This window comes from Genypterus blacodes, unplaced genomic scaffold, assembly GCF_046128005.1.
Source record: "Genypterus blacodes isolate CSIRO-AG114 ecotype Tasmania unplaced genomic scaffold, CSIRO-AGI_Gbla_v1 ptg000135l_1, whole genome shotgun sequence".
Lineage (NCBI taxonomy): Eukaryota > Metazoa > Chordata > Actinopteri > Ophidiiformes > Ophidiidae > Genypterus > Genypterus blacodes.
Window position 1 is genome coordinate 14,956 of NW_027466937.1, and position 17,367 is coordinate 32,322.

Below are 17,367 nucleotides of genomic sequence, written 5' to 3' on the forward strand. Positions count from 1 at the left end.
GCTTGGTTGAGGAGATAATGAGGGATGGAATGTGACTCTATCAGGGTGTGGTGCTATAAACAACACGAGGAAAGGATTAGACATTTTAAATAGATAAAAAATAACTAAAACAATCCATTTTTAAATTAAACTGTGGTCGATTTGTCATAATAATAAATAATAATATACTGAATTGTGGAAGACTGAAGCAGCGTGTAAAGATAAACAACACATGGTAAAAACATAACCAAGACAAACACCCAGCTTAATATTCACTTTATTTGATTTATTTAATTGTTTTGACATCCTAACCCAGTCTGATGCCCTCCTGTCTCTGATGTGATGACCTGTCTCAGTACACACTGTTCCTCTCTTCACCGCAGGCAGAACGCTTCGTCCCCATTGGTCACTGACCTCGCGTAATTACTCCTGATTGGTTGCGCGTCGTGTCTGTCGGGGATGTAGCCACGCCCCCTAACCAAGCTACTTCCGCTTCTGTGTCAACCCAAAGCTACTCACTGAAACGCTCCTCTTCTCTCCGGAGTCGCCTCAAATCCACCCTGCGTCCGGCGCCGCGGTAAGGAACTCCTTCCTCACTCACGTCCGCGTTCACTCCGCGGTGTCCTGCTGCGTCTCAGCCCGCCAAAAACTGCGTTAGCTTTAGCATCAGCGGGGGCTGCTAACCAAGCTAGTTAGCTGCCTTTTGCCCGCCTGCTAACGCTAGCTGTCAGTGCTGTGTGTGTGTGTGTGTGTGTGTGTGTGTGTGTGTGTGTGTGTGTGTGTGTGTGTGTGTGTGTGTGTGTGTGTGTGTGTGTGTGTGTGTGTGTGTGGTTCTGGTTCTGACGCTGGGTAGGGTTTTCTTGGCACTGACGTCATTGTTTGGGCTTCTGGTCAAACTGCACAGATCGATGTTGATTATCGGCCCAAAGTCTCAGTCCTGTCAGCAAACCTCTAATAACATCTGCACTCCAGATGAGGCACGGGATCTTTGGTACAAACACAAGTTATATACGTTTATATGTTATATATTCTGTATAATAACAGGCTTATATTTATTGTAGTTCATGTTTAATGTGATCTGTGGTCAGCAGCGTTTCAGTGAAGCTCGTTTACTCTCAGTATGAACCAGCGTGTGTTATGTCAGCTGAGCCTTAAAGTCAGCTGAGCCTTAAAGTCAGCTGAAGCAGCACAGGTAGGGAGCTTGTATGATGACCAGCTGAGTTCAGATGGATCAGTTCAGTCTAAACTTTCCCCTGATGACTGAAGGTCATCCCCCGGTGAGGAGGTGAAGGCTCCTCGGCCTCTCAGCGCCTTTGTCATCTCTATCTGACTCATGAGAAACTGAACAAGGCTCAGCCTGTGGGTCAGGCTCAGCAGGTCAGGCTGGGCAGGTTCATTTAGCAGCTACTCCTCAAAGGAAACACACACGTCATGGAGAGCTTTGAGTTCTTATAAGAGACTGAGTCCAGCTTCGTGTTTGTGCTCCATGCCTGTGACTCCATGTTGTTTTCACTCAGCAGCTTGTTGTATGGAGCTGATTGTATTCCTGCAGTCAGACCTATTAGTCTGCTCCTTAGGGCCTACAGCTGTTGTCATTATGTCATGCTGCTTCCTCCTAAGGTGTCTTAATGACCTCCTTAGTTAGTTGCCGTAGCGATGGTCTCTGTTTGAGCGGGGATCACCACAGTGAAGTCACAGAGCAGCAGCTTCACACAGAGCAGCAGCCTGAGGAAGAGGGGCATGGATGTGATGCAACCTTCAGTCTGAGGCCTGTGGAGATGTTTAGGGGAAGGAAGAGAGACGATGTTTCACAAGGCGCCGTCTGAACCTGTCCCCATGGTGACCAGAGTGTGTGTGTGTGTGTGTCTGTGTGTCTGTGTGTGTCTCTGTGTGTGTGTGTGTGTGTGTTGGAAGTGCCCTGCTGTTTGCGTTGAAGGGTGGACAGGGTGCAGTCACACTGTGAGCGGGAGAATCAACCAGCTGGTATCAGTGGAAGGTGCTGACTCATGCTAGTGTGTGTGTGTGTGTGTGTGTGTTTGTGTGTGTGTGTGTGTGTGTGTGTGTGTGTGTGTGTGTGTGTGTGTGTGTGTGTGTGTGTGTGTGTGTGTGTGTGTGTGTGTGTGTGTGTGTGTGTGTGTGTGTGTGTGTGTGTGTGTGTGTGTGTGTGTGTGTGTCAGTGTTCATTTCTCTGTGATTTACTCTCTGAGCTGATGAGCTGGACTCAGGCTCAGTGTCCCAGGCAGAGGGAGATGGAAGCTAAGACTCTCTATGTCTCTGTCTCTGTCTCTCTCTCTCTGTCTCTCTCTCTCTCTGTCTCTGTCTCTGTCTCTCTGTCTCTGTCTCTGTCTCTGTCTCTCTCTCTCTCTCTCTCTCTGTCTCTCTCTCTCTCTCTCTCTCTCTCTCTCTGTCTCTGTCTCTGTCTCTCTCTCTCTGTCTGTCTCTGTCTCTGTCTCTGTCTCTGTCTCTCTCTCTCTCTCTGTCTCTGTCTCTGTCTCTCTCTCTCTGTCTCTGTCTCTCTCTCTCTCTCTCTGTCTCTGTCTCTGTCTCTCTCTGTCTCTGTCTCTCTCTCTGTCTCTGTCTCTGTCTCTGTCTCTGTCTCTCTCTCTCTCTGTCTCTGTCTCTCTCTCTCTCTCTCTCTCTCTCTCTCTCTCTCTCTCTCTCTCTCTCTCTCTCTCTCTCTCTCTCATTTTGCCATTTGCTTATAAATTCTGCTGTTGTGCTGTTGTGTGTTGTGTGTTTGTGTGATTGTGTTGAGTGGTGCTGGATGCAGCGTGTCTCTCTGTCCTTTGACGTCAGCGCTTCCTTTACTCTGACATGGTTAGGGTTGGGGTTGAGGTCTATCTCCTCAGCCTGGTGTGGTGAGACGCTTCCTTCCCTCAGCCCTCAGACGGAGCTCATGCAGCCTACAGATAGATGTTTAACAGAGCTCTCCATGATGAGTCTATAAGCTGAACTGAGTGCTGTTATATGACCTCCACTCTAATAAGGCTTCTTCTTTACACACTCACTTTGTTCACTTCTTGTGTTGACATAATGAGGTTAAGGAGTTCTGCTAAATGAAATGGCAACAAATTCCCTGGTCTCATAATGAGAGGCAGGAGCTGAGTCTTCTTCTCACAGGGGTTTAATTTGGTTTAGTTTAGGACAGAGTCACTGTCACTTTGGTCCCAGGGCTGTTTGACAGCAGGAGAAGCCTCAGGCCTGAACGTTGTGTGTGTGTGTAGACAGCAGTCTGACTGTAGAGAGATAGAAGTCCGTCTGTGCTGATCGTCATTCCTGATGTTTGTTAAACGTGACCAGATCAGAATGTGACTGAGTGAGTGTGTGAGGCAGGCTGGAGTCTTTAAGGACATGAGAGTAAACACACAGTGTTCCTCCATCCGTCCTTCTGGAGGTATTGATTGTTCAGGCAGTCAAAGCTGCAGCGCCTCACGACCTTGGGGCGGAGAAAGCGTGCGGATGTTTGCTGTAAATGCTCATTGTTGATGCACGGCCTCAACCCTGGTTTGGGCCACGTCTGTCAGTTAAACGTGGAGGCGTTGTGAGCTGGAGGCCATGGCTGAGGTGTTTGTGGAGCTCTGCAGGCGATCTGGAGGCCGTTTGCCTGTTTGTCTTGTAAGTTATGGTCCACTGAGAAGTGACTGATCAGGCTGGACAGGATTCTATGCAAATGAGTCAGAAGGTAACCACTTAGCTTTGCATCTCCTCTTCTTCCTACACTAAGTCTTATTCATGTATGTACATATCTTCATGTGCTATACGCTCCAGCGGTCACATGTTGCTGCTTTAGCTCCCTCCTCCTGCCGGGTTGTGACTACGTAGGTCTGCGTCTGATGTATGTGCTCACCTGTGTGTCTGTAATAGACCTGTGGTATGTGACTGACAGGCTGCACAGGGGTGTTATCAAGGAGTGTGTGTGTGAATAGCTAGAAAGAAAGGTGTGTGTGTGTATTATTTGTCAGTGCTGGCCTCCCTCTCAGGTCTCCAGGTCTCCCGGTGGCTCTGGTTGTTTGTTTCGGCCCTCGGAGGACGTCGCTAGGCGAGTATCTACACACTCCACCGACAAAGCGCTACCAAGTTTGACTGCTCGGATATATGGTTGCTACAGTAACAGTGTGGTGGCTTCATGTGTGTTAGGATTCAGTCAAATGCACCGTAGGATTCTCACAGTTCTTGTTCTTGCTTTTTAAATGAATGATTCTGTGTCTGAGCGTTTGTTAGGAACCAGGCAGCTTCTCCTCTTGTCTCTCTTCTCTACGTTAGAATGCTTGTATCGCTCTCATCTGGAGGCTTTGATCGTATTTGAGCTGTGGTACACAGAGTGGTTCATGTTCCATCTGTGTGTTGTGTCTGATACCTTTGTGTTTCAGGGTCTGTAGCTTTATTAGGAGCCATAAGTGACTGTGAAGTCAAATCAGACCTGTTTGATTCATTTCAACACTTCAGACTGCTGTGTGTGTGTGTGTGTGTGTGTGTGTGTGTGTGTGTGTGTGTGTGTGTGTGTGTGTGTGTGTGTGTGTGTGTGTGTGTGTGTGTGTGTGTGTGTGTGTGTGTGTGTGTGTGTGTGTGTGTGTGTGTGTGTGTGTGTGTGTGTGTGTGTGTGTGTGTGGACACCTTCAGACTTAGATTGCACCAGATGAGCTGCTATCCAAGTATGGAGGTGTGTGTTTATGGTCCCATGTCTGTCTGGGTTGCGTAACGGCTCAGGACGCCTGGGACTGAGCGAGCGATATGATCTGACGGCCTGCTGCAGCCAATCAGGGAGCTGCATGTCTGTGCTGTGTGTGTGTGTGTGTGTGTGTGTGTGTGTGGAATGAATAGTGCAGTAATATTTCAGTTTGTAGAGTTAATAAAGGTATGAATGTGTGATGTAAATGTTTCAGTTCAGCTGCTGTGCACACGTTGAAGTAGATTCTGAGGTAAATGCACCTTTAGTCATGTGATCAGGTTTCTATTGGCTTCTGAAGGAGCAGATCAGTCAGAGTTACAGTTTGAGGCCTGAAGCAGCAGAATGCAGTTAAATATGCAGCTTGGAGGCTGAAGTTCAGCTGCAGCTTATGAAGAGAAGCTTCCAGATCAAAGAGATACGAGGACACAAGGCACATGTTCTGAGCCTGCATGTGTTTCTGCTGTGAGGGGGACCAGAACTGTGACCAGAACTGTGACCAGAACTGTGACCAGATCAGCCAAGACTTTAGAGCGTGATCCCCTGGTGCCTCCCAGGTTTGGTTTTAGCAGCGTGTAGTGAGGTTAGGGTTAATATGGTTTCCAAATCATCAGGTCAGATTGGTCTGGAGCACAGCCAGGATGCTGGAGGAATGTAGCGTGTGTGTGTGTGTGTGTGTGTGTGTGTGTTCACGCGCTGCAGCTCACTGTGTTGTGTGCTCACTTCAGATGATCTGAACGCCCCTCAGGGATTGAGACGGATCTTGGAGGGCCTCAGCTGTGTCTCAAACTGAAGCACTTACCTCTGCTGGTTGATGCTCAACCTCACAAACAATCTGTAAATCTTTAAATCTGCATCTTAAATCTTAAAATGTGTTTTGTGGCCTGCTTGGCATGTGGCAGAGCGAAGGAGCGGCCCGGGTTCAGGAGCTTATCAGGGTGAGATGAGTGATGAACTGAGGTGAGAGCTGGATGAACAGAGCTGAAGTCACTCAACACGGAGCTGTAGGATGCTGTTTATTATCTTATACCATCAAAGAGAGCCCAGCAGACAAACCACAGGTCACCAGGTCAACCAGTCCACACAGGTGAGGAGATGAAGGTGTCATTCATTCTCTGCACCTTATCGCACCCGGGGCCAAAGTCCGCTCCTGTGCTCAGGGCGTCACCGGCCTCTCTCTGTGGTAAAGACTCATTACAGAGTGACAGGAGAGAGAGAGAGAGAGAGAGAACAGAGAACAAGGGTGTGATGAAGACGCAGCTTCAGTGTTTCACCATCACGGATGAAGAAGTTGACCTTAGCTTCAGTGGGTGGAGGTTCCATCTGAAGGTATGATAGGAATCAGAGACCATGATGAAGAGTGTGCTCTGTTCAGGATGAAGAGTAGGACTGACTGTAGGACTGACTGAAGCGGTTGTTGGCCTCAGGTTGTGTCAGGCTCTGTGGTTCAGTGGTGGAGTTCTGCCTGTGTTCTGGTGCACCTATGGCTCCAGGCTCACAGACGTGTGTGTGCAAGGTATGATGTTTAACTGCCAAACATGTAAACACGGCCTGCAGGTCACCATGGAAACAGGCTCAGCAGTGATAAGGTGCTGTATGTTTTGCATGTTCAGATGATCGGGATGTTTAGGGTCATAGCCTGCTGTTTACCTCTGGTGTGTGTGTGTGTGTGTGTGTGTGTGTGTGTGTGTGTGTGTGTGTGTGTGTGTGTGTGTGTGTGTGTGTGTGTGTGTGTGTGTGTGTGTGTGTGTGTGTGTGTGTGTGTGTGTGTGTGTGTGTGTGTGTGTGTGTGTGTGTGTGTGTGTGTGTGTGTGTGTGTGTGTGTGTGTGTGTGTGTGTGTGTGTGTGTGTGCGCGCGCGCGCGCGCGTGCGTGCGTGTGTGTGGTGAAGTGTCACATTTTCAGCAGCACAGATCTGTAGTGGCCCTCTTCCTCTTCAGCATCGCCGCCTCACTCGCTGTGTTTGTTACGCCTACGAGCCGACCCTTTAACGCTGTTTTATTACAAACACAAAGTTACAGAGTCACACATGCAGTTCAGACTCTAAAGCACCAAGTCTCCTTCATCTCTGTCTCCTTTATCTTCTCCAGGCGTCTCTGTTGTCATGGGCTTCATGTCACTGCAGACGCTTCACTCAGAGGTTAAAGGTTCTTCATCTTTTATTCTGACACACACACACACACACACACACACACCCCTCTGTGTGACGACAGGCTTTAAGCCCCGCCCCCCTGTGTGGCGTTGTGGACAGCTCCTCCATCTGTCCTCTGCCTGGCTCCTGACACTTCCCTCTGTTGTCTCTGTCTCTCCACAGATCAGCAGAGAGCCACAGTGAAACCTGAAGCTTCATCAGATCCCTCAGACCTCCTCTCTGTTCTGATCTGCAGCAGACTGAGGCTGGGACGCTCTCTGGATATTGAGGGAAGTTGGCTCTGTTGCTGCGGTGACGCTCCAGAGGGACCTTGACTGACAGGTCTCCCTCCAGAGGAACGCTGAGGGGTCGCAACCTAAAGGACCATGAACTAGGATCTGTAGATCTGTCCTCAAGAAACCTGCTCGGCTTTGACTCTAGAAGATGATCAATGAGGATGAGTTCTTCGACGCCGTCACAGGTAGGTCACTGTGTGTGTGTGTGTGTGTGTGTGTGTGTGTGTGTGTGTGTGTGTGTGTGTGTGTGTGTGTGTGTGTGTGTGTGTGTGTGTGTGTGTGTGTGTGTGTGTGTGTGTGTGTGTGTGTGTGTGTGTGTGTGTGTGTGTGTGTGTGTGTGTGTTCGATAAAGACACTTAACCATCTAGAGTTGATTTGAATTGCAAATTTACATGTGTTGCTCTGAGTGAAGCGTCTGTCCACAGCTGCAGCTCTCAGTCAGGAGCAGTCTGCAGGTGAGCTCAGTGGTTCAGGCTAAGCTGCCTCTTCTAATTAGCCGCCATGTTATTGGACGGTGGTTTCCATCATAGCAGCATAATGGCAGCAGGTGGAACCCAACCTGCCTCAGTCTGATGATGACCTCAATTATTCAGAGGTCCTCTGTCCTGATCCGTCATGAGCCGTAATGTCAACAACACGCTGCATTGTGGGTAAAGGTCTGTGCCTGCATGTTTACTTCAAACTAGTGCTGCTCCATGAAGTGAAGTCAAATCAGGATGGCAGTTTGGCCACACGTCACTACAGAACAGAGAGAAAGGGATTAGTTTGGATGAAATCGGGTAAAGTTCGTTCCAAATGATGCTGGGGGTGTTGTGGCTGCTGTGTACAAGGGTAACTATGGTAACGGGAGGGAAACGCAACGTGTTTTTCCTGAAGAGCTGCTGGACGTGCGAGTGGAGCAGTGTGAGACGACACACACTGTGGTGAAGTTAGTCGTGTGTTAGACTGTGGTGAGGTGTTTAGCAAGACGAGGCCACAGCTCTGAGCTATGTGGGGAAAGTGTGTGTTCACATCAGTCACTTAGAGAGAGAGAGACACACACACACACAAACGCCTGCTCACCCAGATAGCATTACTCACTATAAATAGGTAACAACTGTGTTTGAGTGGTTTAGTGTGATGATGAAGCTGCTGTCCTGTGTGTGAGTGGAGGCTAATTGTGTCATAATGTGAGAAGAAGAAAGACCAGCAGGGTGAAGCTGTTGTTGTTGTTGACCTCGCCCTCAGCTCGTCAGGTGGGGTTGCTAGGCGATCACGTTGCTGCCCAAGTCTTGTTTTGTGTCCTGTGTGTGTGTGTGTGTGTGTGTGTGTGTGTGTGTGTGTGTGTGTGTGTGTGTGTGTGTGTGTGTGTGTGTGTGTGTGTGTGTGTGGTCATTATTATGATCCCTGACCCGAGTCCTTTGTATTATTCATCAGCAGAGGTGCTCAGGCTGAGCTGTGATCTCAGCTGAGCCTCACTCATCCACTGCCTCTTCCCTCTGTGGACATGAATGTTTGATGGCTTCGTCTTTTTCACACCAACAAACCAAACATCTTCAGTCTAGCACAGTTTATCTCTGAAGCGAGTCTAATGTGAGATGTTTACACACTTCTGTCTCCACTGTAGATCCATGCTAATGCTCAGCAGGATGAAGTGCTGCTCACACTTGCAAATTCTCTGGCGTTACCGCTTATAAGTACGCAAAGTGTGTGTGTGTGTGTGTGTGTGTGTGTGTCCAGAGGATGGAGCTTTAATGAGAGGTTGGACTAAGATCAAGTGTCTAAGGTGCCACAGGATCAGTGGATGTTTGGACACAGCAGCATCTGTCTGCTTGTGTGACTGCGTCCCTCCTCAGCTTCACTCCACTGAGGCCAGAGGCGGCTTCGTTTCCTGTTCAGACCGTTTGGTTCCCTTCTTTTGTTTTAGACATAAATACCACACACACCTTCTACCTTTGACATGATTCCACCTGCTGAGTAGGCAGGTAATCAAACACCAGGTCTATTTTCAGCGGCGTTCAGAGCCCCACCTCACACACACACACACACACACACACACACACACACACACACACACACACACACACACACACCTCACACACACTCACCTCAGCTCCGCCCTGCAGCACTAAGGACTGGCACGCCGTGTTCCCGTCCTGTTTGCCTATATTGGGGCCGTTAAACAGCAGCAGATAGTCCCGTTGTCCCCTCTGTGTGTCTTTCTGTCACTTGCTAACTTCACACTCTGACCCGTGCCCCTCTGTCTGTCTGTCTGTGTGTCTGTGTGTCTGCAGCCAGGACCTGTGTCAATATTTGAACTCCCCAGTGTGAATGTGGGACTGTTGTCTTTGTGTTGGCAGTGAGACGCCTTTGACTGCAGTCTGCTCTGATTAGAGGCCCTGCTCTTTATTGTCCCCATGTGTGTGTCTGTGTGTCTGTGTGTGTGTGTGTGTGTGTGTGTGTGTCCATCTCAGGTTGTCTGACTCATGCTTGTGCACATAAAGGTGTCATTTACTGCCGACTGGGTAGATTAGATCATATGATATACTTTATATTTATTATATTGCAGCATTGTTTAGATTTAAATGGCACAGATTTGTCACCTTCAGATTTGGGTGTCAATAATATTGGCCAGAAAAGTTCCTGATTTAAACCTGGATGTTAATGAATGTGTGTGTTGAGCAGCGACTCACTGACTCCTCCTCTCCCGGATGTCGGTGGCAGCCACACACTGACCGTCGCCGGCGTTGAACCTGCGACCTGACTGACTGTGTGGTTGTTGTGTCTCACAGGCCTGGATTCTGACGAGTCGTGTGAAGGGGCGTCGGAGGCCAGCTTCAAAGATGCACTGGTGTTTGACGGCAGCAGCCAGAAGAACAATGGATCAGTGCCACAGGAGAACGGCATCAAGAAACACAGGTAGCTCCGCATTCCTGCACCGTGTGTGTGTGTGTGTGTGTGTGTGTGTGTGTGTGTGTGTGTGTGTGTGTGTGTGTGTGTGTGTGTGTGTGTGTGTGTGTGTGTGTGTGTGTGTGTGTGTGTGTGTGTGTGTGTGTGTGTGTGTGTGTGTGTGTGTGTGTGTGTGTGTGTGTGTGTGTGTGCGCACCTTGTGCGTCCAGAAACTATTTGAACCGTGAACCCCACTGAGATGAAGCCGTTTGTGGCTGTTGTTATTATTGCTGTTGTTGTTATCTGAGTGGATGTTAGAAGCTGAGACCTGCAGTAAACAAGGATCTTTATAGAAGTTATGAGTTGGATAGTTAGATCATCTACAGACGTGTTGTTTGGTAGGGATTGACCCGGCCAACAGAAGGACACACGTTGATCAGCTGATCAGATACAGAGGTGTATCCAGACATCATCATCATCTTTACAGACCTGACAGACCACATACCTGCTCATCTCTGGCTCCATCTTCATCTTCATCTTCATCATGTTCTCCTGCTTTATCTGTTTGTTTTGTCTCTCTGTGTGTTTTATCTCCTTGCTGACTCCTTCCTTCCTTTCTCCTCGTCTACTCTACTCTGTTCACGTCCTTCACTCTGTGACACACTGAGACATATAAGTGTTTATAATCGTTAAGCTGCTTTAGAAAACCACTTTTAAATGTTGGTGTAAATCTACAATGTGAAGACATAAACCTCTGAAGCTTCCGCCTTCATGTTGGTTAATGAGACTTCTTCTTCTTCTTCTTCTTCTTCCTCTTCAGGGCGTCGCTGCCGGCCCCCATGTTTCCCAGAAACACCATCAGTGTGTGGAGTATCCTGAAGAAATGCATCGGGCTGGTAAGGGCCACACACACACACACACACAAACACACACACACCCCATCACGTGCTGCTTCACCACACACTAACGCCACAAACAGGAAGTAGAACTAGAAGCTTTATGTTGTTCATAGCGAAACTCTGAATGCAGAAGTGTGAAGTTTGAGTTTTCCTGAAAAGAAGCAGATATGAAACACTGGATGATACAGGGACTTCCAGGTTCCATGAAATAAAGATTTTGCCCAGTGCTTAGTGAGGGTAGAGACACGCCCCCCCCCCCCCCCCCCCCCCCCTGCTCAGGCCTGCAGGTGATGTGGGCGTGGACGGCTTCATTGCTGAACCTGCGTCTGCATTCCATAGTGGGCGGGGCTGCTGCAGTGGGCGTGGCCTCCAGGTGGGAATCAATCCAACCTCCTTTTCCCACACTGAGAGGGAAATCTGGATTCTCTTGTGTCCATTCAGCAAAACTGCTTTGTTTATAGCCTCCAGCTGTTTTCTGTGCTGTATTTGAGTCTGTCTCTGTGTTCATCGCCGCTCAGACTGTGGTCACAACATACAGCCGAGTCTTAACAGGCTGTGGTGCTGTGTGGTTTCCATAGGAACTGTCCAAGATCACCATGCCCATCGCCTTCAACGAGCCGCTGAGCTTCCTGCAGAGGATCACAGAGTACATGGAACACACTTACCTCATCAACCGAGCCTGCTCACTGACCGACTCCATAGAGCGCATGCAGGTCAGAGACACACACACACACACACACACACACACACACACACACACACACACACACACACACACACACACACACACACACACACGTATACAGGTCATAGTGAGTCTTTGTGTGTTTGCAGGCTGTAGCTGCTTTTGCCGTGTCAGCAGTTGCGTCTCAGTGGGACCGGACTGGAAAACCCTTCAACCCTCTGCTGGGAGAGACCTACGAGCTCACCAGGTACACACGCACACACACACACACACACACTGCCACAGTGTGTGAGCGTGTGGTGCTAACCCCTCTGTGTGTGTGTGTGTGTGTGTGTGTGTGTGTGTGTGTGTGTGTGTGTGTGTGTGTGTGTGTGTGTGTGTGTGTGTGTGTGTGTGTGTGTGTGTGTGTGTGTGTGTGTGTGTGTGTGTGTGTGTGTGTGTGTGTGTGTGTGTGTGTGTGTGTGTGTGTGCTGCAGGGAGGATCAGGGCTTCAGGCTGGTGTCGGAGCAGGTGTCCCATCACCCCCCCGTCAGTGCGTTCCACGCTGAGAGCCTGGTTGGGGACTTTGTGTTCCACGGCTCCATTTACCCCAAACTGAAGTACTGGGGCAAGAGCGTGGAGGCAGAGCCTAAGGGGACCATCACACTAGAGCTTCTAAAGTGAGTCCAGAGGGGAGCGTGTGATGTCCTCCTTTACTTCCTCCTTGGTTCCTTTGCTTTATCTCCTCTCCTCCTCCTCCCTCCTGATTTGTCGGCTCCTCCTCCCAGGCACAACGAGGCGTACACATGGAGCAACCCCTGCTGCTGTGTGCACAACATCATCCTGGGCAAACTGTGGATCGAGCAGTACGGCACCGTGGAGATCCTCAACCACAGGTACGCTCTGGGCCGCTGTGTGTGTGTGTGTGTGTGTGTCTTGTTTACCCTCTGGGTGTTCCCTCTCGATGAAGCTCTATTGATCCAGAGCAGCTTCCCACGGTGACAGTGATTTGTCAGAACCTCAGCTTCTCCTCCTCTCAGGTGTGAGGAGCTCTGATTGTGTCCACGCCTCACCAGCAGAACAGGATTCTAACGGTTAAAGGGGCGGAGATCCTGTTAGGCAACAGAGGCTTCAACTGATTAGACGGCCACTTTTACTCAAGCTAGAACACAAACCCAACAAGAGACCCTGTGACTTATTGTTCTCCTTCTCCTTCTCCTCTTCCTCCTCCTCCTCCTCCTCCTCCTCCTCCTCCTCCTCCTCCTGCAGCACCGGAGACAAATGTGTGCTGAACTTCCGGCCCTGTGGGATGTTTGGCAAAGAGCTGCACAAAGTGGAGGGATACGTCCAGGACAAGAGGTGAGACTGTCTGACTGAATCAACCATAGAAATGTGAATGTGAGCTCTGCTGCTGCTCTCTCATGTTCTCTCCTCTTCATCCCACTTCTCTCTGGCACATCTGTCTCCCGCTCTCTTCCTCTTCCTCTCCTCCCTTCTTCATCTTTCTGTGCACACGCAGTAAGAAGAAGCGCTGTGTGATCTATGGGAAGTGGACAGAGTGCATGTGGAGCGTGAGCCCTCAGGCCTACGAGGCTCACAGGAAGGCAGAGAGGAAGGGAGACTACAGGAAGCACAGAAACGTGAGAGGAAGACGAGCGCCACTCAGTCCTGTTAGGCCTCAGTGTGTTTACCTGTGCTGTGGTGTCACGTGATCTGTGTGTCTGCAGGAGGAGCCGGACGGAGCGGAGAACGACGACGCAGACGACATGCCAGACGTCCAGGAGACGGTGTGTGTGGTCCCAGGGAGCGTCCTGCTGTGGAGGATCGACTCCAGACCTGCAGACTCAGCTATGGTAACACACACACACACACACACACACACACACACACACACACACACACACACACACACACAGACACACACACACACACACACACACACACACACTCACTCACTCACTCACTCACTCACTCACTCACTCACTCACTCACTCACTCACTCACTCACTCACTCACTCACTCACTCACTCACTCACTCACTCACTCACTCACTCACTCACTCACACTCTCTCTCTCTTGTCCCCTCAGATGTATAACTTCACTAACTTCGCCATGGCGCTGAACGAGCTGGAGGCGGGCATGGACGCCACCCTGGCGCCCACAGACTGTCGCTTCAGGCCCGACATCAGAGCCATGGAGCACGGCCTCATGGGTAATCACTGCTTCACCTGTTTACATGAGACAATGCTGCCCCCTACTGGAGCACAGGGACATCACTGTGTGTGTGTGTGTGTGTGTGTGTGTGTGACTGCAGAGGAGGCCAGCGTGGAGAAGGAGAGGCTGGAGGAGAAACAGAGGTCATCAAGGAAGGAGAGGGCCAAGACTGAGGAGGAGTGGGCTACCAGGTAGGAGACACACACACACACACAGGAGCGCACACAGACACACACACACACACACACACACACCTACCTGATGAGCAGAGTGTAATGAATCATTGATGAGACCCTCTCCTCTCCCTCCTTTCCTCTCCTCTCCTCTCCTCTCCTCTCTCCTCCTCTCCTCCCCTCTCTTCTCCTTGTCTCCAGATGGTTCCAGCTGGGTTCTAACCCGTACACCGGCTCACAGGACTGGAACTACTCTGGAGGGTACTTCAGCAGGAACTACCAGGACCTGCCAGACATCTACTGATCACCAGCTGGCCTTCACCTTCATCACCAGAGACCACACACCCACCTTCCTCATCTTCTTCTTCCAGCTTCACCTGAGCAAACCTCCTGGACATCATCTCCATCATTCCCCTCCTCCTGTGCGTCCTCATCACTCAGAGCACAAAGCAGCGCCTGGAGGCCCTCTAGTTCCTGAGGGGCCCCCTGGTTCCTGAGGGGCCCCCTGGTTCCTGAGGGGCCCCCTGGTTCCTCCCCTGGTTCCTGATGCCCGTTTGCCCTCTGTGGGACCTTTAAGACACAAAACAAACTCATTAAGGACGGGGTCGGGATCTTTACCCAGCAGAGTGAACTACTGTGGGTCAGGACGGGTCTCCTGCAGACACCAGCTCCTCCTCCTCCTCCTCCTCCTCCTCCTCCCCGGGTCCCAGCGTCCCTCAACCCCACATCATTCCACTGAGCTTCACCTTCACCAAGCTTCACCTCTGAGATGACCATTCCAACTCTGCAGTGCAGCGTGGCAGCCCGAGCTGACGGCCCCTCAGGCTCACTCAGCCTCACTCAGCCTCACTCAGCCTCACTCAGGCTCAGCCTCAGCCTCACTCAGCCTCAGCTCACTCAGCCTCAGCTCACTGTCCCCTCCACCCATAATCATGGAGCCCTTGGTGCACAATGACCCAAGAATGATTTTGTGCCCTGATTCTGATCAAGTTCACCTGTAAGCCGGTCTGGGTCCATCTGGTCTGGGTCCATCTGGTCTGGGTCCATCTGGTCTGGGGTTCAGGGTCCCTGTTCTGCTCTGATTCCTCATTTAAACCTAGATAGTTGATTAAATATCAAAGCTCTGTCCGTGTGTGAAGACGGACAAATGTTTCTAGAAAAACAACAACAACATTCTGACATCATAGTTTATTTTCTGGAAAGCTTCTCTCTAAAGTTCTTTCTAGAAAAACTGATTTTAAAATAAATAAATAATAAATAATCCATGTAACTTCTTGGCTGTGATGAGTAGAGCAGTCAGGATAGAGCTTCAGCCTGAAGCAGAGCAGCTGAAGCTCTATGATGGTCCAGACTATGACATCATCGTCCTGCATCACGCTGCGTTCAGGGCTGCACAGACTGTAGGAAAGAGCAGACTCTTAGTTTGATTGACAGCCATGAATCTGTTCCTGATGCTTCAGAGTGTGGAGGCTGTGATGTAAACAAACCTTCAGTCTGTCATTACATCATCATCATCATCATCATATACTTTATATTCTGTGGCTCTGCTGATGAAGGGACTTTGTGCTTTTGAGCACAGACAGAATCCAGCAGCCGTCTCCAGATCACACATTTAAATGTACGCCACCTAGTGACCCAGTGTGTGAACTCCATCTGATGTGTGTGTGTGTGAACATTTAACACAACCTGTGAGCTCTGAGATGTTTATGATCTGGAGAGAGAAAAGAATCTGTGACGCTCCGCCTCTCCCTTCACACTGTACCACCTCCTCTTCTTCTTCGTCTCCTTTCATCTTCTTCGTGTTGGTCTTCTTCGTCTTTTTCGTCCTGGTACAAGTCCTGAACTCACTGACATGAGGTCATTGTGGAAAGAGAAACGTGAATAAAGTCGTTGCATCGTGTTTGTACAGACCCATAGCAACCCCATAGCAACGCCCCCCCACCCCCCACACACACGTGCCCAGCCGTCTCCACTCAGCCTTGGTTAGCTTTATGTAAACTCTTCTTGTGTGTGTCTGTGTGTCATCTCTGTGTTGTGTTTCAGGTGTGACGTCCAAATAAATCACTTTAGTTTGTTTCCTTTAGAAAGCCACGTAACAAAGTCGTCTTTTATTATTTTCCTCTGAATTCCCGACTTCAAGCTGAGCTCCACAGGGTCCAGCAGGTTGTCGCCCCCTGTGGCCGTGAGAGGAACTACAATCATGATTCATACAACAATAATCCTTTATACTTTATACTATCTTTTACACTAATGTCCTGTAAACAGCCTCGTCTCCATGGAGACGCTCTGAAGCTTCTGTGAACAGTAGAACATCTTAGTTACGTGAAGGCCGACGCTTTCAGACCTGAAGTCCTCATCGACCTTCAGAGTGGCTTCATCCATTCCTCTCCTCATCCTCACACATTCCTGCTGTGTTGGCTGTTTGAGTGTTGCCGTGACGATGCCGTGCATTAAACCTAATGCAAAGAACAAAGTTTAAAATGTTTCCCAGCAGATAATGGGATGTTTTCTGTCTGAAGAGAGACCGAACAGCTGCACACATTCCACCCACATGAAACTATGGGTCTCAGCTCCAAACACTCGGCAGGCTCGGCCTGATCAGACTGCAGCTCCACGCTCCATCACAATCAGAATCAGCTTCACTCTTCTCCTTCACCAGGTCGCAGTGTGAAGCAGCATCTTCTCTGTGCAAGTGATTTATTTTTATAGTATTTAAAGTGTTTAGTTTTTATGTTTGGTGAGAAGGTTGTGTGTGTGTGGGGGCGGGGGGCAGCTTGGTCCGTTCATCAGATGGGGACAAATGTGTACTAATAAAAAAAATACTAATTTCAGTTTTGTCTCTTTATTTTGGACAAATTGAGAGAAATGTTGGTGTTTACATTTATGTTTATATTCAGATTTGTTACTGCAGCAATTTATCAATAAAGACATTTATCACATTCTGAGTATCTACTGTATATGACTTAGACTCAGTCAGTAAGAGAGGAAGAATCAGGCACAGCTCCACTAATGCAAAGCTTAGACAGGATAGGTGTGTGTGTGTAAATATGCTGCAAATACAGCAACTGTTACTAGGAGACGGCACCCCCCCAGTTCCGGTCAACGGTTATTTAAGATGACTCACTTCTGAAATCAAGTTCAGTTATTTTGGACTTTAACGTCTCAGATCAGCGCAAAATGACATCAGATTGATATTGAAGTCAATAAATCTTTTAAGTCAACTGTAAATGAGAGAAACGACCTGCAGGTACGCAACATCCCACGCACACACACACACACACACACACACACACACACACACACACACACACACACACACACACACACACACACAGAGGACACGCGTTTGCTTCCCTTTCCGCAGGTGAAGCTGACAGGAAATGAGCCGCTCGGCCGTTTCCGGTTTTGGCACGCAGAGGGAACATGTGTTTGTTGTGGTTTACACATCGAGACGTCAAACTTCACTTCACAAACACAT

General features: G+C 49.4%; 1 protein-coding gene across 4 annotated transcripts; it reads left to right on the forward strand.

Annotated features, from left to right (window-relative positions):
* The first annotated feature begins 428 nt into the window (after positions 1–428).
* LOC143011524 (oxysterol-binding protein-related protein 2-like) lies at positions 429–16,831 on the forward strand. 4 transcript variants are annotated; one of them, XM_076164427.1, is made up of 14 exons: positions 429–556; positions 6,959–7,256; positions 9,843–9,969; positions 10,760–10,835; positions 11,417–11,551; positions 11,673–11,770; positions 12,000–12,182; positions 12,291–12,398; positions 12,772–12,861; positions 13,022–13,142; positions 13,230–13,355; positions 13,591–13,714; positions 13,817–13,907; positions 14,091–16,831. In XM_076164427.1, the coding sequence occupies exons 2-14, from the start codon at positions 7,220–7,222 to the stop codon at positions 14,191–14,193; spliced, it is 1,419 nt and encodes a 472-aa protein (XP_076020542.1). In that variant the 5' UTR covers positions 429–556; positions 6,959–7,219; the 3' UTR covers positions 14,194–16,831. The 4 variants fall into 4 exon arrangements, with proteins under 4 accessions (XP_076020542.1, XP_076020544.1, XP_076020545.1 ...); XM_076164429.1 differs by lacking the exon at positions 429–556 and adding an exon at positions 3,305–3,661; XM_076164430.1 differs by lacking the exon at positions 429–556 and adding an exon at positions 3,795–3,814.
* Positions 16,832–17,367: the final 536 nt, after the last annotated feature.

Excerpts from the sequence above, each read along its gene's own strand:
- LOC143011524 (XM_076164427.1), top strand. The coding sequence starts at position 7,220 with ATGATCAATGAGGATGAGTTCTTCGACGCCGTCACAG. Across the intron at positions 11,771-11,999 it reads GAGACCTACGAGCTCACCAG|GGAGGATCAGGGCTTCAGGC; the intron begins GTACACACGCAC and ends TGTGTGCTGCAG. Across the intron at positions 13,908-14,090 it reads GAGGAGGAGTGGGCTACCAG|ATGGTTCCAGCTGGGTTCTA; the intron begins GTAGGAGACACA and ends CCTTGTCTCCAG.